The 12,708-nt window shown below is 43.1% G+C and overlaps 1 protein-coding gene across 1 annotated transcript in view; it reads right to left on the bottom strand.

Moving 5' to 3' along the window:
- Window positions 1-584: 584 nt before the first annotated feature.
- The window catches only part of LOC102462613 (butyrophilin-like protein 2), a 30,031-nt gene continuing 17,907 nt past the window's right edge, over window positions 585-12,708 (bottom strand). Inside the window, exon 6 of the mRNA XM_075914244.2 lies at window positions 585-823. Coding sequence (XP_075770359.2) covers window positions 714-823 — 110 coding nt within the window. The 3' untranslated portion in view covers window positions 585-713. The remainder of the gene's footprint in view (window positions 824-12,708) is intronic.

Here is a 12,708-nt window from a genome sequence, read left to right on the forward strand (position 1 = left end):
ATATCTTTTTTGAGGTGAGGAGACCACATCTGAACACAGTATTCAAGATGTGGGCGTACCATAGTTTTATACAGAGGCAGTAAGATATTCTGTGTCTTATTTTCTATCCCTTTCTTAATAATTCCTAGAATCCTATTTGCCTTTTTGACTGCCGCTGCACACTGTGTGGAAGTTTTCAGTGAACTATCCACGATAACTCCAAGATCTCTTTCCTGATTTGTCGTAGCCAAATTAGCCCCCATCATACTATACTTATAGTTGGGTTTATTTTTTCCAATGTGCATTACTTTACACTTATCCAACGTCAAGTTTCTGGATTTAAGAACATGTGAATTAGTGATGACCATACTGCATGAAAACAATGGTTGATCTAGCCCAATATCCTGTCTTCCATCCATGGCCACTGCCAGATATTTCAGAGGAAATAGACAGAACACAACAAACATCCAGAGATCCATCCCTTATCATCCAGTCCCAACATCAGACAGTCAGAGCCGTTTTGTGGTTTCAAAAAATTTCCTGGGCATTGGAAAATTCTTTCCCGCCCAGTGTTAGCAATAACAATTCTAACTGAACCCTGAGACTTTTGTTATGGTGCCACCTCAGTTTATTCCATTAACAAAGCTATAATCAATGTGATGTTTGTTACACAGTGTAAACACCCTCTTTAGTGCCAATATCACATAGACATTTCTGGTTGTTCTGCTCTTCTGTTATTCTGCCTTCTTCTTCACGTTATGCTTCTTAGTTCTCTTAGCTGGAGCTTTCCTGTGACCTTGGCCAGCTCTTCTGAATTCTCCTCCCCTCTGTCTGTTTCCTGTTGCTGAGAGGGAAGGAGCAATGACACAGATGAGACCCCCTCCACACATACCAAAACATAAAATCAATCACCGATCACACTCCACTGGGTCGCAATGAGGAAGGGAAGTCGACAGGAGGGTTTCTGCTGTCAACTCCCAGCAGTGGGAATGCTGAGGTAAGTCAAACTAAGGTTTGTTGACCCCAGCTATACTATTCATGCTGATGGAGTTGCATTCCTTAGTTCAAATTTGTCCCCACTGTAGGCCTGGCATAACAGTGAACCTTCTGACACAGATCTCAGCACCAGAACTAGAGGAATATAGGAAGCAGTTGGGGTGTTCTGGTCAACATATACATTTTTGAAGGAGTCAAATCTATTTTTGCATTAAATTCAATTAATTCTTTCCATTACAATAATTTTTTAAATGGGTAAAATATTTGGCTTCAACTTTTCAATTCAATATGACATATCCATCTTAAATTTGTTCATTTTAAAATAAACACAAAAATGGGTAAAAATCCCTCCATAAGGCCAAATTGGGAGAGGAGGAGATATGAAAAAAATCATATTGAGTGAACTGAAATAAAATGAGTTCTTTGATTTAATGCTCAATTTAGAAAAAAAAAGTTTCAATTCCAGATGAATCAGATTTATTGGGAAGTGGTGGATTTCTCTAATTAGTTTTTTTTCTTAATTGTGCACTGAATTAAAGAGTTTGAAAACATAATTTGAAATCAACTGAAATATTTGAAAGGATTTTTATTCTGAGTCTTTGACATCATTCAGTTGTTATATGTGTCTTTTGCCCTTTCTATGTTTGTGTGTGGGGAGGGAAGTGGCATTAAAATAGCCAACTTTAAAACCAAAACACTGTTTTCAGTTGAAAAGTAGAAAGAATACCGTCACTTTCAGTGATAATATTCCATTATTATCTCAGCTCTCCTAAGCACCAATTAAGCCCTGTTTTGAAGGTTAAGTGGAAGGGTGAGGGTGAGTAGGTCTTGTGTTGGTTCATTGCATTTAGGTGAATAAGGAAAAAAATTAAGATTCTTCCCCAAATTCTGCTGACCTGCAAGACAGACGTCATCTGCCCCTTGCTGATTCTAAAAGGTAATCTCCAATCCATGGGCTGTTATGAAGCTGAAAGAAAGGGAACCATGCTTGCTCTCCCCTTTGGGCTCTGCTGACAGCACAGATATGGAACAACCTTTGTGTGGATCATAGATTCCAAGGTCAGGAGGGATCATGCAATCATCTAGTCCAGTAACTCTCATGCAGGAGTACACATCCCAGAGGTCTGCCAGGAGGTACTCAACTAATTTAGATCAGTGATTCTCAACCTGAAGATTGCAGCCCTCAGGAGATGTCACAAGATGGTTTTAGGGGATCATAACTGTGAGGTTGGCAGTAGGGAAATGCCTATTGCTTCACAATGCTAAGTTACAGCCTTCATCCTCACCTTCCTGGGATCGCATATCAGTCAAGGCTCACAAGTGAATTACAGGCTCAAGTGTCACATTGAAAGGTAAGGACAATATTCATATTCCAAGCGATTTATTTTATAATTATGTGGAAAAAATGAGCAGATGAGTAATCATTGAATAAGTATGCAGAGACGCTTTTGTATTTTTTATCTGCAAATCGTCTTTAAGTGAGGTGCAACCTGAGGTTTGGCATGACTAGACTGTCACAATTAAAAATTGCACCCTCTTTCCAGTTGGCATTTGTCTAGTCACTGGTTCGTGTTAAACCTTTCTCTGATAGACTGAGGAGCAGACTGTTATGTATTTGTTGCCCTATAGGCACTTATGGCTTTTGATCAAGTCATTCTTTAATCGTCTCTTCGTTAATCTAAATATCTCAGTGAGAGAGATTTTCTAATCCCTTCCTCATTCTCATGGCTCTTCTTTGAACCCTCTCCACTTCATCTGTCTTCAGTTATGGGCAGTAGAACTGGACACAGGATTCCAATTCTGTCCACACCAGTGCCCAAGTCAGAGGTAAAATAACCTCTCTCTTAATACTCCAGATGCTCCCGTGTATGCTTCCCAGGATTGTGACCTTCTGATTATCCACCACAACCCAGAATTCTTTATCAGAATCCCTGTTTCCCAAGATAGAGTCACCCACCCTGTAATTTTGGCTCGTGTTCTTTGTTCCTAGAGAGGCAGCAGCATCAGATTTCCCTTCGACAGGCAGAAAGGCGGGAATGATGCTTACCAAACGTGCCAGGGCTAGATCCACAAAGGGATGTGAGGCTTACCTAGCACTTTAGGTGCCTGAGTCCAAAATCTAGATCTTCCAAATTTCCACTCAGTCACTGCCCACTCATGTAAATGCCTGAATTCCTCCAGATACCTACATTTCTGCTGGTGAAGTACACCAGGTTCCTACATTTCTAGTTATGAGCTCATGCACCCTCATCTCATCTCTAGTTTCCATCACCAACATAGTGGCCAGGTCTTTGCATGGGCCCCAAATTGGGTGTCCTCCCCATCTATCCCACCAGAACATACTTTCTAGATCAGACCCTAAACTAAAATCAGCCATAGGAAGAAGTTGCTGTGATTGGTTCATGTGTTCAGTCCCATCATGGGCCCCCCAGAATTCAAGCACAGAGACAGATGGCTATTTAGTTATTTATACACAATAGAATACCCTTGACAGGAGAGAGTGAGGGAGCCCTGGAGCAGGTTGTCCTGTAGCCTTGTGTTTAGAGCACTGGTGTTGTGATCTGCATTTAAGGCCTTGGCCTACATCATACAGGGCAGGGACTTAAAGCCAAACCATTACCATCCCATACGAGTGCTCTACCTAAGGTGAAAGGGAGGTACTAAGTCCTCTGCTGGCTTAACTAAGACACCCCACTCCTTTTGAGGGGTAGGACACTCCTTTCTCCTTGGTGTTGCCAAGTGAGTAGCTTAGGTAGTTCCCCACTCAACCTGCTGATTTCTGTAGATTCTCATTTGAAACAAAATGTGGTTTGGAAAGTAGGTATGGATAAAGAAGCATGCTGTGGCTCACCACCCTAGGAACAGTCTAGAAAAGGCCAAGGGGAGGGGGGTGAACTCAACATGTGGAGTGGAGAAGTACAAGCATGTGATAAACAAAGCCATAAATGGAAAGGTTGAATCTGATTGGTTTAGAAGTTTGTGTTATGTAACCTGTAACTGCCATGTGCTATAAAACAGCAAGGGGAGGGGCTCCTTGCTCGAGGGGCTCTGGCTGATTTTAGTACCAGGGGCTCTCCCTTTGTGCACATTGAATAAAGTCTTATTGAATTGAATTGAATTGAAGTATCGAAGACCCTTGATTCTGCCCAGCACCTGAGTCTCTGGGAACTGCAAAATCCCAACAGTTTCTTGGCGCAGCGAGCAGGGTGAGAAATATCCTTCAGGATCAAGACCTACAATCAAATTAGAGGGTGATTTTGTTCATTTTTCATTTGGTTGTGTGTCCCTGACCTGACTGGTGACTCTCATTCCTTTTGTAGTAAGTGAATCTGGGTGTTGGGGAATTTAAGGGGCTTGTTGCAGTTTTGAAACATTTTGGTTGCAGTCTTAAGACACTGTACTTAGTGTGGGGGCGGGTTAAGCTGTAAGTTCCTCTGACTAAGTGTTGTTGAAGTGGGAAATCAAAGAGGCCATAAGGACCAACAGTTAGTGTAGGGGCAGGTATAGCCATAAGTACCTCTAGTTAATGTGTTGGCTGGCCCAGATCTCCTAATTGGAAATTGTTATTAGTTTATAAACAGAATTGTATTTAAAGATTTTGAGATTGGAGGATATTTAGGTTAAAAAAAGGGAAAGATGAAGGGATATGGTGATCCACAATATGAAGAGTGTTTAATTAGTGCTTTTATAACTATTGTAGCAGTAAGTTTATTAGTTTTCTTGTTGAGATATTTTGGCTGTATGACTGAAAGAAAGAAGGATGACCAGCCCCCAATACAGGTGGGCAACACTGATTTTGTGCATAAACTACAATATTTATCAGAGGAAGATGATGTCCTCAGTGTAGATGTGAGGTTGCTGGGTATAAGATCTGCCCTGTCTCAGTATGACAAGGCATTGAAACAAGGATATCCAACACATGATGATTACCCAACTAAACATCCATATTATGTTGCCTGTTGGTGTATGGGGTTAAAAGACAGTAACGAGAAGGACAAAATGGCTGGTATGTGTTTAATTGGTGATTATGAACAGCTGGTTAGAAAGTGTGATACGCTAAAAGGAAGGGTAGGAGAGTTAGAAACAGAGGTAGAAAAACTGCAAACAGAAGCAAAAAACTATAAAGAAACAGCCTTGCAGGAAAAGAGATCTTGTCCCTCAGCACCTTTGGACCCTACATGTGGAATGTGGGGATATCAGTCTGGTTTTATGGCTCCAGTGAGAGTGCACACTGTCCCTAATCCTAATCAAGGATTACTGTTAGTCGCCTAGAGCACACTCCTATGAGTCCATCTGACCTGCGGAGCATGTTAAAAGAATTGCCATCTTTGCAGCTTAATAACCCAAACCTACCCTTCTGGGAAAAGGTGCAGGAGTGGATAGTAGTGGGAGGCCTGCATGCTTTTGATGTTTTCACCATGATAAAGCAAAATGTCCTGTGCACCCTGACCGTCAGTTTTGGTTTGCATTTACTGTTAAAGGGAAGCAATATACTTTTACTTGCCTAAGCCAGGGTTTTCATAACTCACCTACTTTGTTTCATAGAGCAATAGCTGATGTGCTGGCAAAGCTGCCAGACATGGCTTCTTGTGTTGTACAGTATGTTGATGATCTTCTTATCTCCTCACCAGATCGCCAAACGCACATGAAAGACTTAGAAGTGATCCTGCAGCATTTGGCAGACAGTGGGGTAAAATGTAACGCTAGAAAGGCTCAGATTGCAAAGGAGGAAGTATCATATCTGGGGTACCTAATATCCAAAGGGTACAGGCGTTTAACTGTTGACCACACTGAGGCTATTAATGCATGCCCATGACCAACTACGGTCAGGGCAGTTAGGAAAGTGTTGGGGCTATTCAATTTCTGCCAAACTCAAATCCCCAATTATTCAAGGATTGTCCAGCCTCTTAATAGTCTCCTGAAGGGTGCTGGTGGACCACATGAGGCAATTGAATGGACAATTGACTGTGAACAGGCATTTACCACATTGAAACAAAGGCTAAGTACTGCCCCAGGGTTGGGACTTCCTAATCCATTAATGCCATTTACATTGTACACGCATGTCAGTGAGGGACATATGGCAGCAGTGTTAATGCAAAAACATGGGGACAAACAGCGCCCAGTAGCATACTACTCTTCTAAACTAGATGTTGTTGCTCAAGCAATGCCACCATGCCTTCAGGCAGTAGAAGGAGCTTCTATGGCTCTAAATCAGGCCACACCACTTATTGGTGCACAGAATGTAAATATTGTTGTACCTCACGCTGTCCTTGCTATTTTATCAGGGAAGAAATCTTCAGCAGTCCATGTAGCAAGATGGACTCGATGGGAAACGAGCTTGCTAATTCCTTCAGTACATCTGCAAAGAGCGTCATCGTTAAACCCTGCCACCCTCATGCCTACCCCAGATGAGGGACACCCACATCACTGTTGCCTTGAGGAAGAGCCCATGAACCTTCCATTGGTAAAAGAAACTGAAATACCTGGTGCCCCTTGCCTATACGTGGATGGTTCTTCCTTCTATGTGGATGGCAAGCGACACACAGGATGGGCCGTTTGTACTCAAGATGGACAGCTGGTCGCACATGGCAGTTTGCCTGGGACATCTGCACAAGTAGCAGAACTGCAGGCATTAGTTGCAGCATGTGAAGCTGTGAACATATTTACTGATTTTAGATATGCATTTGGGGTTGTACATGATTATATTAACTTGTGGGTAAATCGGGGATTCCTGACGAGTACAGGATCCCCAATACAAAATGGGGGAATAGTGGAGAAACTTCATGCAGCCATGCAGCAACCTACCGAATTAGCAGTGAAAAAAGGGGACAGACCCTCATAGTAAGGGGAACCGAAGGGCAGACGAACTAGCTAAATGAGCAGCAGTAGAAGGTAAAGAGATGCAACTGATTGCTGCAACAGAGCCTCTCATAAAACCCCCAAACTTTTTTGAATTACAGGACATCCAACATGCTGCACCAAGGAAAGAGAAGTGGTTATGGATGGATAATGGGGGCAAACTGTGTGATGATAACACTTGGAGAGGCCCAGAAAACACATTAGTGTTACCAAATGTGCTGATGGGAACTATGATACAAATATATCACATGTTGGGACATGATGGAGCACGGAGGGTGATCCACCGGATGTCGGACACCTGGTGGCATCCTTAGCTTAAAGAAAATGTGCATGATTATGTGAGGAGGTGTGTAACATGTGCTCAATGTAATTCTGCTCCCACAGTGAAAGTGAGAATGCGACATCAGCCAAGACCAACACAGCCCTTCACACAGTTACAAATAGATTTCATTGGACCCCTGCCAAGGTGCAGAGGGAAAGAATATGTTCTAGTGATTGTGGATCACTTTACTAAGTGGATAGAAGCTTTCCCAGTGGCCAAGGCCACTGCGTCTGATGTAGCTAAAATATTGATGACCGAAATAATTCCCCAATGGGGATTTCCATGCTTCATTGATAATGACTAAGGTACCCACTTTACAGGGAAGGTGATGAAACGGTATGCATGGCACTGGGGATCAAACAGAAATTCCACTGTCCCTACCATCCCCAGAGTTCGGGATTAGTAGAAAGAGCTAACCGAACCATTAAAAACAAACTAACCAAACAGATGTTTTCTGCTACAAGGAAAGACTGGGTCACCAATTTACCAGTGGTTCTCATGTCTAAGAGATCCAGTCCTACTAATCCACATTCCTTATCTCCTTTTGAAATGCTGACAGGGTGGGCGATTAGGACGCCAGGAAATCTGTGCATTGGAGCGGGGGAGTTGTATGTCACGGGTGACCAGCTTGCTGAATATTGCAAATTGTTATCTCAATGTGTCTCACAGGATCCCCGAACTGAACCAGACTCAAAGGCCAGCGAAGAGGACACATGTGAGGTGCAGCCCGGTGATCAGGTACTGGTGAAAGCCTATAGAAAACGAACCTTTGAACCAGCCTGGACTGGACCTCACATGGTTCTCTTGGTAACTCCTTCAGCGGCCCAGGTCACTGGAATTCCAGTTTAGGTGCACCTGTCATGAGTAAGTATACAAGGATGACACTCAACATAGGGCACACTAATCTCTGTTTACCCTATGGACTCTTTGAGGGCCATTCTCAGTATTGTTAAGTGTTTAAATTGATATTTAGTGTTTCACTTAAGTGTTTAAGTGATATTCCCAGTTTAAAATTGATGTAGGAATTTTTTTGTGATCTACTAATTGTTTTGAGTGGTTTCTGAGACTTGAAAGTTCTTTTAGAGTCTCATCTTAATAATGCTGCCATGGCTTTCAGTGTTTTATTGATATAGTCATCTGCGGAGGAGCCACTGGATCAGTTGTAAATGCCATTACTCAAGCTATCAAATCTCATAATAGGGACTGGGTTGAAAATGTGTTAGTAGCAGGGATGACAGTTTATTGTGGTGAGAGTAGGGCTCATGTCTAATTAATTAGATATTACCTTAACTCAGCAACATAGTTGGTTAAGTCCTCACTGTTGTACTCAGCCATCTATTAAAAACTACTAAAACGTATGAGCAAGCATTGGTCTAGAATGGTGTTATCATACTGGCATGGTGTTCAACATGAAAGTTGCAGCCCTGATAGGAGACTTGCTCATGTCACAGGTGCCCTGTTGGATGAGAGCCGCAGTTCTCAAAGACTGAATGTCTTCACCTTGGATGACGGCAGGGGAATGGTCTCTATTGATAACGGGCATTTTGGAATGATCATTCCATCTTTGGAGAGGTGTTAATTCCTGTGGGTTGGTCTCCTGGATTTGAGGCTCAGCCCTTCCACCCACTCCCATTCTCATGTCATAGAAACCTGTGTAGCTGAGTATGTAATAATGGCTGGAGATAACTATATAGCTTTCCCATGGGACCAATGTTCCATCCTGGGAGGATGGGTTTTTCATATAAGAAACATGGAGTCAGGACAAGCCCTATCTCAAATGTTGGGACCTGACTTAATGGTGCATGTAATGTTTAATTTAATGGATGATATCACAGTGAAGAAAGACTCCACTACCTGGTGTGGATTTGGGTATTTAGCTTTGGAAGGTAAGCCTGGCTTGAACATCTCGTTCTTCCTATTGTGGAAGATATTATGAAAGAAGTGGTAAGGCAATTACAGTGATTCGGTGGATAGAAGAGTTTGCTATTGTGGGAAGAGAGATTCCCTGGGGATGGATTTCAGTTGTGTTTTCGCAATGGATATGGGGACTTATTATTACGTTTAGAGTAGATATCATTATGTATTAAAGGTTGAATGTATTGTTTAATTCTGTTACCAAAACTGCAGTTAATTAAGTGTTGATAAGGTCAATTATAGCTCCTAATAAATACAAGGAAGTGGTGTTAGTGGGGTCTAAGAATTGTTCTTAGCCCCAAAACCAAATGGGGGAGCTGAAGGGTATGCATGTGTTCATTTGAAACAAAATGTGGTTTGGAAAGTAGAGATGCATAAAGAAGCATGCTGTGGCTCACCACCCTAGGAACAGTCTAGAAAAGGCCAAGGGGAGGGGGGTGAACTCAACATGTGGAGTGGAGAAGTACAAGCATGTGACAAACAAAGCCATATATGGAAAGGTTGAATCTGATTGGTTTAGAAGTTTGTGTTATGTAACCTGTTATGTAACTGCCATGTGCTATAAAACAGCAAGGGGAGGGGCTCCTTGCTCGTGGGGCTCTGACTGATTTTAGTCCCCGGGGCTCTCCCTTTGTGCACACTGAATAAAGTCTTGTTGAATTGAATTATCGAAGACCCTTGATTCTGCCTAGCACCCGACTCTCTGGGAACTGCAAAATCCCAACAATTCTTAGGAGCCAAACATTCCCCATACCTGCTTGGAAGCCTGGGTACCCAATTTGATGTTATGGATCCCACTAGATAGTAAGACACCCAAGCAATAGGTTCTGCAATGTTGAATCCAAGTCCCCTTTGTGGATCTAGCCTTTGACGGCCAGCACAAGAAAATGCTGTTCCCTCCCTGTTCTCCATATAGCTTCTGCAGGACCAGGCCTTCCTTCTTTTGCAGAGCCAGTAGGTGTGGAGGGGAGGGAGATACTAAAAATCCACACACCAAACCCTTTGCTAAGGTGAAGAAAAGGTTGCAGGTGTGTCTCAATTCTGTAAATGTGTATCAGTGCTCCAGGACAGCAGAGTTAATAATTAACAGAAACTCAGGACATTCTAACTTAACAATAGCACATAAAACAATATGGCCTTGACCCTGTTGAAACCTCTGGGTGCTATTTTAGTGTATTTATAATAAACCATCATAGAAAGTCTTAAATAAGGCATTGTCTCAGTACCCAGATAGCAGTGTCTTAACACCACCCCATGCAATTATATAATGTCAGCTGTATTTCATTTCCCAGAGCTCTACTTAGGTGAGTCTATTTGTTCATCTGGCACAAAACAAGGTGTTTTGTTGACTTGCCACCTTCAGTTCAAAGTCCAGCTCCTCATACCAGTCCTAAGCTCCTCATACCAGTCCTAAGCTCCTCATACCAGTCCTAAGCAGACATGCAACTGAAACATACCCGTGTCAGAGACCTGGGTTTCTTTTAGCCTCAAGACATACCCCCCTTGCTCAGTTCAAGGCTGAAGAGTTCTGCTGATCCCCATATCTTTCATCCTGTCTCTCTGCTTGGGAACCTCCATTATAAGGGCTCAAATGAATCAATTCTGAGGCTCTACAGAGAAGCCACTTGACTGAGATGTTTGAGGGGGCCCTGACCACTGGCAGTGTGAAACCCAAGATAACGTCTCCTCCAACAGCTCCAGTAACGCAATAAAGAGAGGGAATGGTTGATACCTGAGCAGTATAAAAACACAACTGTGCTCACCTAGCTCCATAAGCAATATCCATGTACCTCAGAGTGCTCTTCTTCCCCTGAAGCAGGGCCTGTCTTTAATTTGGACTTGTCAGTTACTGTGTGCATCTATATTATATTAATGGAGATTGCCTATCTCCTAGAACTGGAAGGGACCTTGAAAGGTCATCAAGTCCAGTTCCCTGCCTTCACAGCAGGACCAAGTATCCTCCCTGACAAATTTTTGCCCTAAATCAGCCTCCAAAAGGATTGAGCTCACAACACTGGGTTTAGTATGCTAATGCTCAAAGCACTGAGCTATCCCGCCTATGCCTAGCGATAATGCAGAACAAGCTGGGAAGCAAGACCCCATTCTAAGAAAGAACCCTTAGTTTAGGGAGCTGTGAGTCAAGTCACCATGAGTTCTGGGCCTAACTTTTACTCAGCTTTCAAACAAGTTGGCTGCGTCTAGACTGGCAAGTTTTTGTGCAAAAGCGAACGCTTTTGCGTAAAAACTTGCTAGCTGTCTACACTGGCCACTTGAATTTGTGCAAGAACACTGACAATCTAATGTAAGATTGTCAGTGTTCTTGCACAAATATTGTGATGCTCCCGCTCAGGGATAAGCCCTCTTGCACAAATGTATTTGCGCAAGAGGGCCAGTGTAGACAGGTAAAAACTGTTTTGTGCAAAAAAGCCCCGGTGGCGAAAATGGCGATTGGGGCTTTCTTGCGCAAAACCACATCTAGATTGGCACAGATACTTTTCTGCAAAAAGTGCTTTTGCGGAAAAGCGTCCATGCCAATCTAGACACTCTTTTCCTCAAATGCTTTTAACGGAAAAACTTTTCCGTTAAAAGCATTTGTGGAAAATCATGCCAGTCTAGACGCAGCCGTCAAGTTTGAGCTGGACAGTAGGAGGTTCTAGGTTCAAATATTACATGCAGCAGATGGAGGGGAGAAATAGTGTATGGTCAAGCAATGAAAACTGTACCTGCTGCTGTGTGAGTGTGAAAATTCTAGGGGAAGATGCCGTTCTTCCAGGGCCATCAGCTGGTGGGAATTCTGAACATGGGTGTGCTGTAGGAATGGTTCACTGCTCCTCTGATGTGTGTTTCTCTTGGGCTATGTCTACACTGGCATCTACATCTTGTGCTAGTGTTCTTGTGCAAGAAGTCTTGTGCAAGAAAATGTCCACACTGCCATGTGCGAGCTGTGCTTTTGTGCAAGAGAACCCAGGGCAGTGTGGACGCTCTCTTGCAGAAGAAAGCTCTGATGGCCATTTTAGCCATAGGGCTTTCTTGCACAAGAAATCCCTGCCAAGCGTCCACACTGCCCTCTTGCGCAAGAGCTCCTGCACAAGAGGGCTTACATCTGTTAAAAAAGAGCATAGCTCTTGCGCAAGGAGCCCCCTCTTACCACACCGTACTGTAAATTTACTTGCACAAGGGCGGGTGGGCAGTGTGGATGCCCTCAGATTCTTGCGCAAGAACAGTCGTACTTGCGCAAGAAGCTGCGAGTGTAGACATAGCCTTGCAGTGTAAGAAAAATTTGAGCATGTACTTCTCTACATGGGGCATGGGGCTACAGCTGTTTGCATTTGAATGAGCTTTCCCATACCACTTTGCTTGCTGTGCATGCTGTCAGTCCAGAGGCTTCCCTGTGAAGCTGCTCCTTCAAAGTGTGCATCAGTCCAAGAGTATGGGACTGATTTCCTAGCTGTCTCACACACACGCATCCAGCCAGAGCTCCAGTTGGCACAAGCTGTTGATTGCTGTCCCCTGTTACTTTGCTTTGTTACTTTGTGATGGCCAGATGAGGAGCCATGTTAAGAGATTGTTTGACAAAATTTTTTTTTTTAATCAGAAAATGCTAGTTCATTAAAACTGATTTTTTTTGCATGGAAGGG

The sequence above is a fragment of the Pelodiscus sinensis genome, chromosome 18 (assembly GCF_052426305.1).
Source record: "Pelodiscus sinensis isolate ZL-2025 chromosome 18, ASM5242630v1, whole genome shotgun sequence".
In the NCBI taxonomy this organism is placed as follows: domain Eukaryota; kingdom Metazoa; phylum Chordata; order Testudines; family Trionychidae; genus Pelodiscus; species Pelodiscus sinensis.